We start from the raw sequence: 18,392 nt of genomic DNA, 5'->3' as shown, positions 1-18,392 counted from the left end.
TACACTGAATACAACCATTTTCGGCTTCCTGAAACCCCACCCCACGCATCCCATTTTTCTCAAAAATGGATACACAGAGGGTTTGGGAGGCCTGCAAAGTGCTCCTTGGGGCTGGAAAGGGAAAAATGAGCAAACAAACTGGCCCGCTTTTTGCAAAAAAACAGGCCGTGCAGAGGGTTTGGAGGGCCTGTAGAATGTTCCTGGGGACTGGGGAAGGCAAAAACATGGGGGTGTTTTTGCCCTCCCAAGCCCCCAGGAACACTCTGCAGGCCTTCCAAACTCTCTGCCTGTCCCATTTTTTGCTCGCTTTTGCCCTCCCAGCCCCCAGGAGCACTCTACAGGCCTCCCAAACTTTCTGCACGCCCCATTTTCATGAAAAATGGGGCCGTTTTTTGCCTCCCAACCCCCCACCACCACGTGTCATGTTTTTTCCCTCCCCGGCCCTCAGGAGCATTTTGTAGGCCTCCCAAACTCTCTGCATGCCCCATTTTCATGAAAAATGGGGCCGTTTTTTGCCTCCCAACCCCCCACCACCACGTGTCATGTTTTTTCCCTCCCCGGCCCTCAGGAACATTTTGTAGGCCTCCCAAACTCTCTGCATGTCCCATTTTTCACAAAAAACAGGGTGTGCAGAGGGTTTGGGAGCCTGCAGAGTGCTCCTGGGGGCCAATCATGGTGCATCTTATACTCTGAAAAATACGGTATATAATTGGCTTTTTGGTGTTTAATGAATATACTTTACTTGCCTATTTTTGTATATAATTATCATTTCAGCTATAGTATTCCATATATTTGGTGCATCTTACAATTATTATTTTCTAAACATAAATACATACTTTTGTCCTCAAGTTGAACTTAATATACGGCAGTCAAATTATATGTGGGGAATAAAAGAAGCCAAAACAAAAATACAGCAACCAAATAATTAAATGATTTGGTTTATATAGGTATGGCAACTTTCCTTAAGCTTAGGTTCCTATCAGAAGGTCTATGTTTTCGTCAGTTTTCTTGATCAAAATATTTTGTTATTAACAAAAATATTATACTTTTGCTTCTAATTCTCTCCTTGCAGGCTGCCTGCCATAAAGAAACACATGTTTCTCAGAAGGCTGTTTCTTTTATCCATGACATCCTAACAGAGGTTCTAACAGTCTGGAACGAACCGCCTCATTTTCACTTCAGCGAGGCCCTTTTCCGTCCCTTTGAGCGCATCATGCAGCTTGAACTTTGTGATGAGGACATTCAGGACCAGGCAAGCTAGATTTTGGTTAAGTAAGGAGGATCTGACCTCAGGCTTTTAAGTTTTGATTTTTTTAAAAAAATAATATTATATGCCTAGCGGATGCAGTTTTGCATTATTATATTTTAATAGAGGTAGTCATAACTGTTTGAAGGTACCACAACCTCTCCCAAACTACTTACAATCCGATTTGGAAATTATGATGGCTTTTGGGCTCTTGGCTACTAGCTCACCCTTATGGCCATTTGCAGTGTCTCGCAGTCCCGTAACTACAATTTGTAACAGTTTTGCTGTTTTCCAGTGTTTACTTCCAGTTCCCAGCAAAATGATTGGAGAAAATGATTTCTTTAACAACTACAGAATTTGCTTTTAACAGAATCAGTGTTATGTATTACTGTGACTAGCTGAAACAGAAAATACTGATCAGTTGTATGAGGATAGAGGTATCCCATATAAAATTTTATTTATTTTATTTTACTTTATTTTATTATTTTTTATTTACATGTTATTTATTAAACTTGTATGCTGCCCATTACAGGACAGATTTTTTCGTGCTACGAATAGAAACATATAGTTGATAAAGAAGATTGTAGTAATCCATATCCTGGTTTCTTTTATGTACTCATATGAGATCCATGAAGATGTAGTGCTATGTTTAGAACATTCCAGAATTTAGAGCTTTCATTTTTCAGGAGCTCCTCAACTCAGTTCTGATTTTCATTTTCCCATGTTGTCCTCTACACTACTGTAGTGTGCGAATTCACTTGGTAAATAACCTAACACAGATTTCATTATATGCAGTGGTCCCCAACCCCCGGTCCGCGGACCGGTGCCGGGCCGCGGAGTACCTGGCACCGGGCCGCGCAGCGGCCGGGGGTCATGATCGCTCTTTTAAATCTGCTCCTCTTAAATGCATTTCTCTCCCCCCACCTTTGGTCCCACCCTCGGCTCTCCCTCCCTCCCTTGCCGTCTCCTCCCTTCTCTCCCCCCCCCTCCCGCACCGATCCATCGCCAGGGAAAGAGAGAGTGAGAGAGGGAGAGAGAGGGAGGGAGTCAAGAAAACTGTTCCGGCCGCCGCTGAAATGACTCAGTAACTTTTGCGCTTGGATCTGCTTTTTCAAACCTCCCCCAATCATCATCGCCTTCCTTCCCGCCCTGCCGCGCTTGGTCTGGCTCTTTTCTTTTTTTGCTCTCTCCTCGGCTTTTCCTGCTTTCTCTCTGCAATTTTGTCACCCAGATGCATGCTGTGGTTCGCGAGTGCGGCTCGGTTTTATGTGTCTGCTTCTCTCCCTTTCTCTCCACACCCCCCCCACCTCCATTTAATTATTATTTTTTAAAAGAAAGAAAACCGTAGTTCTGCCAATTGCAAAAAAAAAAAAAGTGTGTGTGCGTACATATCTGCCGGCGGGTGTGTGTTTGTGTGGTGTGTGTGTGTGTGTGTATGCGCGCGCGGAGAGAGACTGGTTGGAAAGGAAGGACAGGACTGGTGGTGTGTGTTTCTGCAGCCCCTCCGGTGGAGGCTGCACTAGCCGTCAGATCTGGTGTTTTTTTTTTCCCCTCTCCTTTTTCCGGCAGGTCGTTTTAATCCTTGCTAATTACTTTCTGTTCTTCGCTTGCCAGCTTCCTTCCCACCCTCCTTCCTCCTCCTCCCCCCCCCCCCCCGCCGGGTGCGCCTCCCCGCTTTTACTCCCAAACAGTTATATATTTATATATATATTTATTTTCTCTCTCTCCACGGCATTCGCGCGCGCGCGCTCTGTTCTTTGCCCACCGAATGTGGTGGGGAGGGGGAGGGCGGGCAGAAAGGTTGGTCCGGGTTGAGGGTTCAGGATGGTCTTTGAGGAACATAAGTCTGTCTGGGGGGGGGCATATTAAAGCACTTTATATTTATGTAATTGTATTTTATTTTGTAAGGCATGTTTAAATACAATAAAATAAAAGTTGTTTAATCAAAACAATCTGATATATAAACAATCAATGTGTCGTCGCGAACAACACCTTCCCACCCCTGCGCGCGCTCAGCGGGCCACGGTAAAATTATCAAAGGCTGACTGGTCCGCGGCGATAAAAAGGTTGGGGACCACTGATTATATGGACAGAAATTCACAAAGTTAGTGGACCATGTGAGTCTGAACTACATGGTGTCTTTATTAAAAATTACCTCATACATGGTCGCTTGCAGTTATGACAGTGATGAAAGACTAACTTTGATCTATCCTCACTTTTATAACCTTCACCAAACTGTAAAGCAAAGTTGAAGTAAGGTCACAGTCACAGTTTCACACATTAGCCAAGTTGCCTATCTGTAATTCATTTGTTTGATCCCAGTGAGTGTGTTCTGAGCCGAGCTTAGTCTAGGTCCAGCTTATCATTTTCTTTATGTTGGTTGTTTTCTTTGAAATGCTTTGGTGCTTCAATTATACCAGGTGGTCACATCTATAGGAGAGCTGGTGGAGGTGTGCTCAACTCGAATTCAATCAGGCTGGAGACCATTGTTCAGTGCTTTGGAAACTGTGCGCAGCAGCAGCAGCAAGTCAGAAGTTAAAGAGTATCTTGTTGGAGAATATTTGATGGGTGAGGCTCTCCAATTCTCTCTTCCCCCTCCCCCCTACTTTATGAATTAATTTCTGAAAACCAATATGTTGCAAAATACTGCAAAATACTGACTAACCTGGCAAATTAAAGCTAATACAAAACCTTGTTGCAAAATATTAAAAATAATCAAATATAGTTGTATTTCTATTCGATATATAAACTTTGATTTTTATTGCTTCAATTTTTAGCCTACTTTGGGGGGGGGGAAATAATGATTTATGATATCATAGTATTGATTTTTAAGAAGTATCACTATTACCTTTGTGCTTGATTTTTGAACTATCTCAACCAGAGGTGCGTTGCCAATTTTTTTTACTACAGGTTCGTGTGCGCTCCCACACACGACACTTTTGTGCATGCACAGAAGAGTCCGGGCGGGTGGGCGGAGCCTCCTGACACTGCTACTACCGGTTCAGCCAAACCGGCAGCAGCCCACCTCTGATCTAAACAATCCTATGATAGCTGTGTCTTTATAAAGTTAGCAAATGTTGACAACTATTTCCATGCAATACTGTTTTTACTCTCCAATACCTCACAACTTCAGCATGATAATAATCTGTGTTTATCTTTGTTCCTAGTGACCTCAAGGTGTTAGGTAAATACAGGGAATGTGATGCCTACTGCTCGCTGTAGCTGATCAGCAGGAGAATACACATCATCAGATTAGTGTATTCTGTTAGGGCTGCACACCACAAGACTGTCTATCCAAAGTAGAGACTGAACCTCAGGGGGAATAACTTTTTAAAGAATGAGACTAAGCTTTCAGCATATCAAGACTAAAATAACCTATTAGTTGATTACTTTAAAAAAAAAAGTTTGAGTGTGTTGATCCCAGGCTGGTCTTAAATTTCTTCTTTTTTTCCTGCCCAGCTACATTACTGTTTCAGTAAGAATTAATTCCCTTTTTATTTCCCTGTAATCCCTTAATTCAGATTAGGTTCAGGGTGCTGCGTGGTGCTAAGCATTTACTGGCCAGATGCCCTTCCTGACGCTACACAGGGTTTAGAGCAGATATTTTTTCTTTGTGCCCTAGGAGAGAAACAATAGCAATAGCAGTTAGACTTATATACCGCTTCATAGGGCTTTCAGCCCTCTTTAAGCGGTTTTCAGAGTCAGCATATTGCCCCCAACAATCCGGGTCCTCATTTTACCCACCTCGGAAGGATGGAAGGCTGAGTCAACCCTGAGTCGGTGAGATTTGAAGAGCCGAACTGCAGAACTGCAGTCAGCTGAAGTAGCCTGCAGTGCTGCATTTAACCACTGCGCCACCTCGGCTCTCAACATCATAGGCTTGAACTGTCAACCTTCCAAGTGGGAGGCAAGTGTTTTCACCACTAGGCCACCATGCTGCTCAAATATTACAGAAAGCTAAAACTTAAAAATAACCAAACTACAACCAACAGCCTTTGAAAATTGAACTGATGTGAGATATGCTGACCACAGCAACCATTTTTTTCTCTGAAAGTATTCATCCCTCCAGAAATTTAATAATTAACAGTTATCTAACTGATAGTTAAAGTTCCAGTCAGATGCTTGACTGAGGTAGGATGGATGTTCTCCTAGCTTCATCTCCTTCCATACTGAACAGTTCAATCAGTAGGGATCCATGATTATTTGCAATTACACAATTAATTATGCAGTTGCATAATCAGATGAAGATGTGCAGTACTTTTGTTTACTTGATGTATAGCTTATCTACCTATGGTAGGGCTTTATCAGCTTTATCAGGGGAACATGAGGCTGCAACATTAAGATTTAAAAAACTCATGCTTTCTAATGCTAATGACTATTTACTTGGATTCCCCCCCCCCCGATCCAGATATTTTATTCTTCTATATGAATGAATGTTCTTCATGCTGAAATAGACCATTAGCATCCTCTTTATCAGTGTTTATTAGCAATAGTATCAATAGTAGAGCCTTTATTGGCATTATACATAATGCACACAACAAAATTGGTTTTAGCCTCACTGGTGCAATCCATGACAAAAAATGCAAACAACACAAATAGTATAAAGAATAATCCCTGTGCAAGTAATTGGGGGGAGGAGGGAGAAAGAAAAACTAATCATATGTTTCCATGTGTTCGTAGAGTGATTGTGGTTGTGTTTAAGAGTCTTGACAGCAGAGGTTCTACAAGGCTGGACTTGGAATTTTTCCATATAAAAGTTCCAGGGATTTAATTTGGCATTGGAAACATCACCTTGTGCTGGAGTTATAAGTACACCTACAGTATCTTTGCATAAACCTGATTGGGACTTAACTTCGAGATATAATTTTAAAATGAAGAGAATATATTTCAAAATAAGCCCACAACAAATCACATTATGTGCTCTGAAGCCATTCGGCTTCTAGAAAATGGAACATTTTGTAATCATCTAAATATTTTCTTTGTCTCTTAGGAAAATGTCAGGCTCCAGTTTTTGATGTCTTCGAAGCTTTTCTAAATACTGACAACATCCAAGTCTTTGCAAATGCAGCCACCAGTTACATCATATGCCTTATGAAATTTGTCAAAGGATTGGGTAAAACCCCTTTTTTTTTAGGAAAAAAATGGGCAAATGTTATGTCACACGAGGATTCATGTTTGATGAAACAGATGGCAAGCAGTGTGTACTGGAGGATAGCCAACACCACTTCTGCTACTTCTGAATGCAGCTAAAACCACAACAATTTGTAATATTCTTTTAATGAATGCGGAAGTACCAGCTCTCTGATTTATGAAAGTGGACCCATATGAAAATTTTATTATGTTCTGTGGCCATCCATTCCTACCACCATAACTTTCCAAAACATTTTTGCATTGTATTTTATATAGCACTTTTGCTGTTTTTTGGAGATTGCCATTTTCCATATTATGCCTTCAATTAGCATTCATTAACAACTGTGGGAGAGTTTTATGCAGCTTTCCTAGTGCTCTAAATTTGGAATTGGTCAGACTCAAAAACCCAGAAGTGCAGACAATTGGTACACTTGCTGAAAATTAACAAGATGGTCAACATGTTATTATTTGTTTTAGTTTTAACAGTTTTATTAGCTTATAATATAAAATACAAAAATACAAAACAAATAGTAGGGAACAAAAGGGAGGAAATGGAGAAGAGAAAACTGTAGAAAAGAAGAGGGGGGGGAAAGGCATAGACTTCCTACTCTCTCTGGTGAAGTAGAATAAGCAGAGGTGGGTTCCTACCAGTTCGCACCTATTCGGCAGAATCGGTTCGTCAAATCTACCGAACCGGTTAGAAGAGGTTCCACCAGTGGACCCGGAAAGCAGGCCACACCTACAGAAGAAGTTCCAAAAAATTTTGAAACCCACCACTGGTCCTTGGATATGATTATTCTACACTATCATGCTCATATTTATAAAACTCAGTGCCTCTGTGAAAGATAAGGATGACTATGCATTTGTGGTGCAATCAGAACATTGCGTGTGTTGAAGTTGTTTTAACGCAAACCAAAGATGCCTTTTAAAAAACAAGTTTACATCATATTCTTATGCATGCCAGTGCTGTGTGTGAGGTAATTTAAGGTGGTTCTGACAAGTGTCGTCAGCATCTTCATATCCAGTCACATGGGCGGCAAGCCACTCCCATCCGGTCACATGGGCGGCAAGCCACTCCCACAAAGGAGGCCACACCCACAGAGTAGGTTCGAACAATTTTTGAAACCCACCACTGAGAATAAGGTATCACCATCAAACCTCAACTTTTTACTTTTGCATAAAAGTATAAAGTAGCCATTTTTATAGCAACAAATCTATATAATCAATAAAACCCAAAATCAAAGTTTGTTTCTTTCCTCCCCACTTCAAGCACAAAGTCCAGAAATGGTTTCCAAGTAGAAACAAAAGTACTTATATTCTTTTCTTTGATCAAAACAGTCAGGTTAGCATCTCTACCAACTCCATCAACTTTTGCAGCCAATCATCCATTGTAGGAATTGAAATATCCTTCCATTTTTGTACATGGGGTACTCTTGCTGTCATCAACAAATATAACATCAAAGTTCCAATTTTCCCCCCAAGTCTTTTTCAAACTCAGTATTTTTTTAAAAAAACAAACCTTTTATTATAGAAAAAAATGTAACAAAAGGGCAGTGGAACTGAAGCACAGGAAAACAATCCTTGGAGTAAGTACATAGTGTATAGTATGTTTACTACCAGCAGTTGAACCCTGAGGAAAAGTTAGAGATACATGGGCCCTCCAGCATTATATTTTATCCCTGAACCAAGCCAATAATTTCTGGGTATATTCCCAAGCACTTTTTCTGCCTCCCCCTACCTGTTAATCCTTTGAAACCCTGATTTATTTATGTGCCGGAGTTAAACCTTTCTGGATTTGATTGACACACAGTTCATAACAGCAATAATCTTTTAATCTATCATGTCTCACCTGTTCCTTTCTCTCCTCACAGGGGAAGCCGACTGCAAGGATATTGGTGACTGTACATCAGGATACCCATCTACAGATTTGTGCCTTCCTGCACTTGATTATCTCAGGAGGTGTTCCCAGGTGGGCAGAATGAAGCCACAGAGATTCAGCTGTCATTCCATCAAGACACTTAAATTAGTTCCTAATCAGAGGCTCTTACACACAGTGAGCCTTTCATGTGCATTAAAGCCCTGGCTTAGTGGAGAGGGTTACATATTTCAAATCTCAAGTGATACATTCTAGACTGAAATAGCAACAGGATTTGTGGCTTCCCCTGTTGTTTTTATTAAAATAGCACATTGTTCACTCCTAGGTGTGTGAAGTGGGAGAGGAGTTTTAACACTTAAATTCTGGTTGTCACATTTACTGTTAAATTTCCAAGTAATCAGTATTAACAATCATTCTCATATTTAGCACTTAACACTTAGACTTATATACTGCTTCACAGTGCTTTTACAGCCCTCTCTAAACGGTTTACAGAGTCAGCATATTGCCTGCAACAATCTAGCTCCTCATTTTACTGACCTTGGAAGGATGGAAGGCTGAGTCAACCTTGAGCCGGTGAGATTTGAACTGCCCAACTGCAGTTAGCAGTCAGCTGAAGTAGCCTGCAGTGCTGCACTCTAACCGCTGTGCCATCTCAGCTCTTTTAGCATCATTTTCTTCTCTGCCACCTAATCAATTCTGCAATTTGTTCTGACCAGCTGCTAATCTATCAAAAAGTAAAAAAGTATTTTAACAAAGTGGGTTTTTTTAAAAAAATATATAGCTTAATGTCATGATATGCCAATGGAAATCCCAAATCAATCATACCATGTCTGTTCCTTTTTAGCTACTTGCCAAAATCTACAAAATGCCCTTGAAGCCTATTTTTCTCAGTGGGAAATTTGCTAACTTACCCCAAAGGATCCAGGAACGATCCGCAAGCAGTGAGGATGGCATTGAATGTGTCCTTTCTGAGTTTGACGATGACACAGGTAAGCAAATATGGCTTATCTAATGAAAAATGAACTTCAATATTACACACTAGAAATGTGGTTTCTTAGCTACACCATATGAAATTCAACAGATAGATTAAAGCACACACACACACCACACACACACACACACACACACACACACACACATATATATGTTGTATTTGTGCTGATAAATAAATAAAGGGAGACTAGTATAGATCTATTTCAAGCTATTTAGCTCTCATCAGCTAGCCATACCCTTACTGGGATTTGAACCTGGGCTATATGGTTCAAATCCCAGTAAGGGTATGGCTAGCTGATGAGAGCTAAATAGCTTGAAATAGATCTATACTAGTCTCCCTTTATTTATTTATCAGCACAAATACAACAAATGTAACAAAAAGGCAACAGTAAAAATATTGGGTTTCTACCTGGATGGTCCCTTGTGACGAGCCAAAGGACAGAGAATGGAAGTAGTGATCTTCCTCCCATATTTGGGCATACCGGGGGTTGTAAAATCTAATATATGTATGTATGTATGTATGTATGTATGTATGTATATATGTATGTATGTGTATGTATATATATATGTTTTCGTAGATTTTCAAGGGTGTAGGTATGCTGATCTTGTTGTATTCGGGTCTTTTCCCGTGTAAGATTGAGATTGTCTTGGCAATGTTTCAGCGAGGTCTCACTCGCCATCAGTGAGACCTCGCTGAAACGTTGCCAAGACAATCTCAATCTTACACGGGAAAAGACCCGAATACAACAAGACCAGTATACACAGACACAGACACAGACACAGACACAGACACAAACACATATATACATAAAATCACCCAAGGATTCAAATCAGAATTTGATTTCCATTTGTCATTGAAATAATTTGTTAGCAGGGAAAAGCCGCAACCATAAAAGTTTTAAAAGTTTTTTTTAAAGAAAAGAGATGTAGATTTACATTTCTTTTTGATATTAATTGCCCAGAGAACTTTTTTGGGGGAAGCCTAAAATGTTGGCCCAGATGTCAGTGTCATATTCTGCATTTTATTATCAAGTATTCATAAGTGCTTTAGAAGATTTCCTGTAACCATGAGGAGTGAAATATAGTATGTCCTTCAGGGTTCTGTCTAATTCTGTCTAATTATAATTCCCCTCATTCCATCTGAAGCAGATTAGGCACATGTACTGTGCAAAGCAAATCTGCTTGCATAAATTTCTTCCCTGTTCTTTTTTTTTTTTTTTTTGCATATCTTTTTGCATTGGGGCAACATTTATTTTCGAAACCTTCAAATCTTGAGAGAATGTGTGTTGAGAGATGGAGAAGAGAAGTATAAATAACTCTTTTGAGTAATGTTAGTTAAGTTAGAAATTCTTTTTTTTTTTTTAATATATATTTTATTCATTTTCACATTCCATTTTACAGTCACTTATATACTGGATATTTGCTATAAGAAAAGAAATAAAATAAAATAAAAAAGAAAACACAACTCATCATCATTCACAACCCCACCTGACACTTCCATCCTCCATACACCCCATCTTCCCCCTCCAACTTTCCTTTCCTCCCTCTAACACTCCCCTTCCCTACTTCCCTTTCCCCTCAAACCTTCCTTTCTCCCCTTCCTCCTAGCATTCCCCTTACACCCTCCTTACATTCCCCTTACTCCTTCCTTACTCCTCCCTCTTCTTTCCCTCTACCTCTCCCCTTGGTGTGTTCCTTTATTCAGCTCTTATTTATTAATATTGAACTATAATATGATAAAAAATAAAGAATAAAAAAAAAAAATAAACCAAGGAAAAAAAATATAAAGAAAGAAAAAAAAGAAAAAGAAAGAACAACCGTATACAAGTGCATTCTTCTTCTTATTGAAACTATATTAGCACCCACCCACCCACCCCCCATAGATCCCCATCCCTAATCCCCCCGACTTCCCAGGGCCCACACCTGGCACTGCCCTCTGTCAAACCCCTTCTAAAGTATCTTATGATCGTATGAATTAAAAATAAAAGTAATATAAAAAAAATAGATAAAAAGAAATTACAAATTATAAAAAGGAAAAGAAAAGAAAAAAAAAGAGAGAAAAAGGAAAAAAAAAGAACTCTTTGTATTAAGCTCAGCCCCCCATCTTTATTTATGTTTAAACAGTATAAATCATTCTGTATGTATTTTATTCTCGTCTCTTGCTTCTTTGTTATTTACCCCAACCTCCTGTAGACTCTCCAGTTCATCTTCCTTAACCTTATATTCAGATAAACATTTATACAAATTTGTGCAGACATCAGTTTACAATCCAACTCAAAATAATCTCACCAAACTTTCCCTTCTAGTAAAATTTAAGCAGCGTGGGTCATTCCACATATTCAAATATTACTTTACACAAGAATCAGTTTGCATTCTATCTTAAAATAATCTCATCAAGCTTTCCCTTCTAATAGGATTTAAACAACGTAAATCATTCCGCATGCATTTTACCCTCGTCCCTTGCTTCTCTGATATTTACCACTATTTCCCATAGTCCCTCCAAATAATCTTTCTTAACCTTATTTTCGAACAGTAATTCACCCAAGAGTCAAAATTTATACAAATTTGTGCAGACATCAGTTTACAATCTAGCTCAAAATAATCTCACCAGCAACGTAAATCATTCCGCATGCATTTTACCCTCGTCCCTTGCTTCTCCGATATTTACCATTATTTCCCATAGTCCCTCCAAATAATCTTTCTTAACCTTATTTTCGAACAATAATTCACACAAGAATCAGTTTACCTTTTAACTCGAAATACTCTGATCAGGCTTTCGCTCCCCCTCCACCTATCCCGCGTTACCCGGCTCCCTCCTCCCAAACCAAAGTTCAGTAAAGTTACCATCTCCACTCTCTTCACTTTAGAGTCCTGGACAATTTAAATTAAAGTTCAGACATACAAGTCCCGTGAAATATACTTTCAGCATCCACCTAATTCAGTCCCAATATCACACCACCAATATCCAATTCCGCTTTTTCTACCGGAGAGAGATCGCAAACCCCCATTCAATCCACAACTTTAACAAGTATTTTGGAATGTCTAAATCCTCGATCTCCGCTCTTCTGCTTCTCCGAAAGAGGGAGAGCTACCCCCTCCATCTTGCAGCCATGCGGTCTGCTGCTTGCCTTCTCCTTCGACTTGTCTTTCCTCTTTTCCAAGTGAATCAGGAAGTCCCGCCTTCAAGGTCTTATAGTAGAAATCTCGAGCCTCCGAAACAGAATTAAGACGGAGTCTTTGATTCTCGAATGTGACCGTAATGCCGGCTGGTGCTTCCCATTTATACTGTATCTGGTGGTTTCTAAGCTCCTTAGTTAAGAAAGTATAGTCTCTTCTTGCTTTTAACATCTGAGATGGTATTTCTTTGAAGACAATCAAATCCTGCCCATCAACTCGCAACCTGTTATTGTAAAACTTTTGTATGATCGCATTTCTGGATTCTTTTGTGGAGAAATATATAATTATGTCCCTCGGGAGCTGTCGCTGTTCCGCTACCAACGAATTCTGGCGATAGATTTTCCGAATCTGCCAATCAAAATTAAATCCCGGGCTTCCCACCGCATGGCTGAAGGCCTCAACAAAGGTCTGTTTCAAATTCTCTCGCTCCTTTTCGCGCAATCCTCTGACTCTTATTGCAAATGCCTTCTTGTTGAAATTTATCATAACGAGCTGTTCTTGAGTATCTCTAATTTTTTGTTGTAATGTTTGGATATTGGTAGTCAAATTAGAATTAGCCTCCTCCAAACTTTCCAATTTATTCTCCATTTCAGCGGTATAATCTGTCAGAGCAGACACGGCTACAAACGTATTCGTCTTCATTTGAGCAATCTTAGTCTCTAAATTATCATATAGCTCCAATACAAATTCTTTAATTTCCTGTTTAAAATCATTAAGCATTTGAAAGAGAAATTCCTGTGTTAAGAATTCTCCAGTAGAGGGCGTAGGAGTCAAGGGCAGCGATTTCATAGCAGATTCTTTAAGCACATTCGTAGAGAAACGCTTCGGCTTTAACCTGAGAGTCATTATAAATAAACAAATAAACAGCGCTCTCGCTCCCCTCTGTTTCCAAAAAAAAGCTTTTGTTTATAGATTTTGGATAATTAATAAGGAGTGTTCTGCAGGAAGGTAGAGCCGGCTAAGTAAATCCCCTGTCAGTCACCAACGGAGAAAAATCGCCATTTTGAAGTGCGTTTAAACAAAGAAGCCTCTAGGACAAATGAGGCTGGTGTTTAAGATAGTAAAAAAAGCAAAAATCTCTCAGGGGTGGGACCCGCTCGTATTTATCATAGCTTCAAACAACTTTGCTTTGTCCTGAGGGGGGAGTCACCTGTCTAGGGCTGCAAAAAAAGCAGCTGAGAAGAACTGGCTGGAGATAAGAGCTCAGCTTACGCTGGATCTAATCTCCGTCCACAGCCAAAAAAAAGAAAAAGGCTGTGAACCACGAATAGACCCTAGCCACTGAGCTACTCCCTGCCCCTTTCTAGCCAAAAAGGGGTGATATCTATGATCTTATTTAGATATACAGACCAGATCTCTGAGAGGAGCTCCGTTGAGCCCTCTTCGGCGACAGACTCCGCCCCCAGAAGCCCAATTTCTTCCCTGTTCTATTACAGCCTTTAATGTGCAAATGCAAACTGGAGCCTAACCATTGTGGGGGGGAAAACCATCTCCAAATCTGATTTCTAGCCGGTTCCAAATCCAATCTCTGATCTGTTCCAGATAGGGAAATGCAATTCAGCTACTATAAAGGGCCAGGTCTGCTGTAAAGCCTGCAGTTGCCATAACCTCTGGTTTAGAGAATGCCCTCTAAAATATTGTCTAAGAAATTTCCATTGGAAACTCTTTGTCTATTTGATTATTTGCCAAAGTCTCAGTTTCTCTCCATTCCTCATTTCTGCATGACTATAACAATATGATCTACATCTGAGAACAAACAGATCATTGAATTAAAGAGAAGAGCATTATTTCTGCAAGCATCATTATTTCACAAGATGCTATTTTTGAATATACAGGGTGGGGCATAACCTTTTCCTAGGGGGTCACAGCAAGATCGACAGCAGTTTACAACTTCCGCGACACCTCATTTTAAAGCCCATAAAAAACTGAATTGAATGAGCTATTAAATGTTAAATTTGCTTTAAGAATGGCTGGAAAATTCGATTCGGAAATGCAAATGCGACTCAGCAATTGTTAAAGGAAAACAATGTCGAATTTTGGGGCAATGACGTCTGGCCGGGAAATTCGCCAGATCTCAATCCGGCAGAGAACATTGGGGCCATAATTAAGGATTAAGGATGAAGTGGAAGCTCTGATGATTCAGGAGCAAGGTCAAAATCGATATTTGGTTGAAACTTTGAGAATGAATTTGGAAACTGTGTTGAAAAATCTGGAAAATCGAACGGAACTGTTTGAAGATTTGTTGTGTTCTTATCCACCTCGTTTGAATGCTGTTCGAAGGGCTAATGGTGGTCATACTGACTATTAAATCGTGTCAATAAACTCAGTTTTTGATGGGCTTTCGAATGGTGTATGAATTATTTGTGTTGTTATTACAAGTGTTGCTGTGACCCCCTAGGAAAAGGTTATGCCCCGCCCTGTATGTACAATGTACATCACAATATAATGCCTTCATTCAGCAGAGAGTTGCATCTATCTTTCTGGCTCTGTCCTCAGCTGGAGGCATTTCTAGACAATATCCTAGATTTGCTTTTATACACTCTATTTTACAAGGGACCTGGATTTGTATTCTTTTTTTTAATATCTGTTCTAGCTCACATTTCTGCTTATATCAATAATCAAAGTGGCTTGCTTTCATCCCCCTTCTGTTACAGTCTTCTGTTTTCCTATCACTTGCGTCATCTGGGGTTTTTTTTCCACTCACTGAAAATAAATATATTAAGGGAAAGATAGCATGAAAAAACAGCAGAGATGTGCTAATTACTTTCTAAATGGAAGTAGGCTAAATGGATATCAAGGGTACAAGTAAGTGGGCTGTATGTAGTTTTTCAAGCTGGTCGAACAATTTGTCCTTTTCTTTTTTACAAAGTGGATAATCCTACTTTGGAGGAAGGTTCGAACCAGTTTGTGTTCCTCATTGATTATGAATTTCTAGTTTTTAAAAGGCCACCCCTTTGAATATGCTGTTATATCAGAGTAGAAGAAAATATGGGCATGTACATTGATTGTGGTGCATTGCATGAAAAGAATGGATGATTGTGGCAGTCAAATTTGGGCAAAAGGATAAGAGAAGAACAATTCAGATAACAGATGCTCACATGGAGAATTTCTTTCCTGACAAGCCTGGCATTTGGCATTTAATTAGCCTTTGCTGGAAGCCAGGAAGACAGAATTCAGCAAAGGCAGACTGTAATAAAATTAATTGATTTTATTACATGCAGGCTGTAATAAAATAAAAACAGACATAATTGGAATAAAAAAGTATGAAATCTGAAGAAAACACAGAAAGTTTATTATCCACATCCTTTTACGTAAGATTTTGTTTCCTTAGGCCTTATTAATGTCTGGATCCTTCTGCTAGAAGAGCTAACTACTGCTGTGTCTAATTGCCCTCGGCAACACCAGCCTCCTACTTTGGATCTGCTCTTCGAACTACTAAGAGATGTTACCAAAACACCAGGTAATTAACCAAGTTTCAATACGAAATAAAATTAAGAGCACATCTAATTTCTACCACAGGGGGTCAAAATTTGAAAGTCATGGCATCTCAAAGGAAGCCTTGCCCCCAAAGCAGTGAGGCTTATATTATGACAACATGCCTCCATTTTATAGATTTTGACATACATAAAGGTGCATCCCATCACTGCCCACTGATTTACACAAATGCATCCAGAGAGGGCTGGATGTCAGTTACTGTATCTCAGACCAATCTACTTCAAAGGCTTTTTGCGGAAAAATAAAATTGCAGAACATTTTCTGAGAGCATGCTGTGTTAATTAAGTCTAACTGCTGTGATACAAACAAAATGGAGGATCAGGAATTGAGAAGAAAAGCACACTCAAGGGCACCATTGTCTTGCAGTTTTCATTTGTACTCCATATTTTATAGTATTATTAAAACTGGTTCATGCTGGTATATTTATATTTTGCATGATAGTTGGTAATTTAAATAGGAATAAATTGATCAAATGCTACTGTACTTCTTTGGACCCCAAATTAAACCATTTAAAGTTGACAGAATAGGTTTAAAATAGAGATAGGGAATGCCAAATGGAGTTACTTTGTAATCCCTTGAATTTTTTTTTAAAAATACACTGCAAAAGTCAGTAGCAAACAAGTAGCACCAATATGAGAGTGTGTGTGTGTGTGTGTGTGTGTGTGTGTGTGTGTGTGTGTATTTTGTCAATTGGCGTAGCTCATTATTATATGAAAAATAAACCTTTTTAAAAGGGGAGGGAAACAACTCCAAAATTCTGATACTCTCCCCCACAAAGTTACTATTTTCCCACAGCTTGCTCTCTTTCCTGGTCAGCATAGGTTATTTAATTATAAGCAAGAGAGCGGTTAAAGATACTGAACTTGTCAGCTGGAAAGTTGACAGTCCAGGTTGGAGACCTAAATGCTGTGTGACAGGGTGAACTCCCGTTACTTGCCCCAGTTCCTGCCCACCTCGTTGGAAAGCATGCAAATGTGAGTAGATAAATAGGTACCACTTAGGTGGGAACGTAACAGTGTTTCATGTGCCTTTGGAGTATAGTCATACGGCCACATGACCATGGAAATGTTTTCAAACAATGCTGACTTCCTCAAATAAAAGGTTGCTCAGTGAAGAATAGCTCCATCATCTCTTTCCTGTCCATTTTTATTTCCTGGTCCTCAATAGGCAATCTGTAGTTCTTGAGATGTTGTGTAGCTTAACATAACCTCCCATGGTCCATCTTAGCTGAGACTGCTAGGAGTTAGAGTTCAACAATAGTTAGAAGTCCATAGTCTCTTTCTAGCGTAGTCTATCAAAAATCCCTCTTCTGTTTTCTTGAGATATAGCACCCAGAGTAAGATCATGAATTAAGCATACATTTGAAGGGGGAGGAGATTATTTATCCTGCTGTTTTTCATCTTTTAGGCCCAGGATTTGGTATTTATGCAGTTGTACACCTCCTGCTCCCTACAATGTCTCTTTGGCTTCATCGCAGCCATGGCGATCATTCTTACTGGGATGGGGCATCTGCTAATTTCAAACATGCCATTGGCCTTTCCTGCGAATTAGTGGTGGAGCACATTCAAAGTTTCATACATTCAGGTGAGTGAAGCACATCTCACATGTTAACTTTGCGGCAAAGAAACATGACGGTTGTAGATTCATGCAACGTAATCAAAAGCATGTGGATTAACCACTGAAATGAGAAAGAGGCCTTATTAAAGTACAACTGGTTTTGTTTCTATATATAGTTTTGTATTTGTTGCTGATTTCTATTTCAGCAGGCAAGGAGAAAATGGAATAATTCAAGCCAAATTTCTTCGGTTTGTATTGACATTTCAAAAATGGAAATTGAAAGTTATTTGTTCAGAGATTTCAAAAAATAATTGACACCTACTTATTTATACACGCATACCAGTAGCGGGATTCAAATTTTTTTTACTACCGGTTCTGTGGGCATGGCATGGCTTGGGGCGCATGACAGGAGAAAGATACTGCAAAATCTCCATTTTCACTCCACTCCAAGGCAAGGATACTGTAAAATCTCCATTCCTTCCCCACCCCAGTAACCTGCTTTCCAGCTCCATTCTCCTGTGCAGGGCAACAGAAGAAGACCCAGCCAATCAGCTGGGACTCGGGAGGCAGCAAATAGATGGGGGCGGAGGCAGCCAGAGGTGGTATTTTCTGGTTGTCCGGACTACTCAAAATTTCTGCTACCGGTTCACCAGAACTGGTCAGAACTGGATGAATACAACCTCTGATGCATACATACATTTTATGTAGCCAACCAGTTCACTGCAGACTTTGGTCTAGTAACAATAATAAAACAAAACAAGAGCAGTCCAAAACAGTTAAATCAATTATAATAAATCAATTAATATGTTGTGCATGTCCGTGCATGCATGTGTACCAAATCCATAGGGCACTTGGTACATGCATGTGTACCAAATAACCAGTGGTACCAAATAATTCTCCTTCGGTGACCTCTTCTAA

At 39.7% G+C, this 18,392-nt stretch overlaps 1 protein-coding gene across 2 annotated transcripts in view; it reads left to right on the top strand.

Annotated features, from left to right (window-relative positions):
- ARFGEF3 (ARFGEF family member 3) overlaps positions 1-18,392 on the top strand; it is a 152,762-nt gene that overhangs the window by 115,213 nt on the left and 19,157 nt on the right. For both annotated transcript variants that reach the window (XM_087718387.1, XM_087718386.1), the window contains exons 22-28: positions 1,073-1,252; positions 3,667-3,814; positions 6,237-6,359; positions 8,248-8,345; positions 9,097-9,241; positions 15,754-15,882; positions 17,325-17,501. In XM_087718387.1, the coding sequence (XP_087574513.1) occupies positions 1,073-1,252; positions 3,667-3,814; positions 6,237-6,359; positions 8,248-8,345; positions 9,097-9,241; positions 15,754-15,882; positions 17,325-17,501 (1,000 nt within the window). The remainder of the gene's footprint in view (positions 1-1,072; positions 1,253-3,666; positions 3,815-6,236; positions 6,360-8,247; positions 8,346-9,096; positions 9,242-15,753; positions 15,883-17,324; positions 17,502-18,392) is intronic.

The sequence above is a fragment of the Thamnophis sirtalis genome, unplaced genomic scaffold, assembly GCF_051295495.1.
Source record: "Thamnophis sirtalis isolate CommonGarterSnake01/CBP01778 unplaced genomic scaffold, rThaSir2_p1.2 scaffold_6, whole genome shotgun sequence".
Lineage (NCBI taxonomy): Eukaryota > Metazoa > Chordata > Lepidosauria > Squamata > Natricidae > Thamnophis > Thamnophis sirtalis.
Note: the sequence above shows the minus strand (reverse complement) of the source record. Positions and strands in the feature narration are given on the sequence as shown.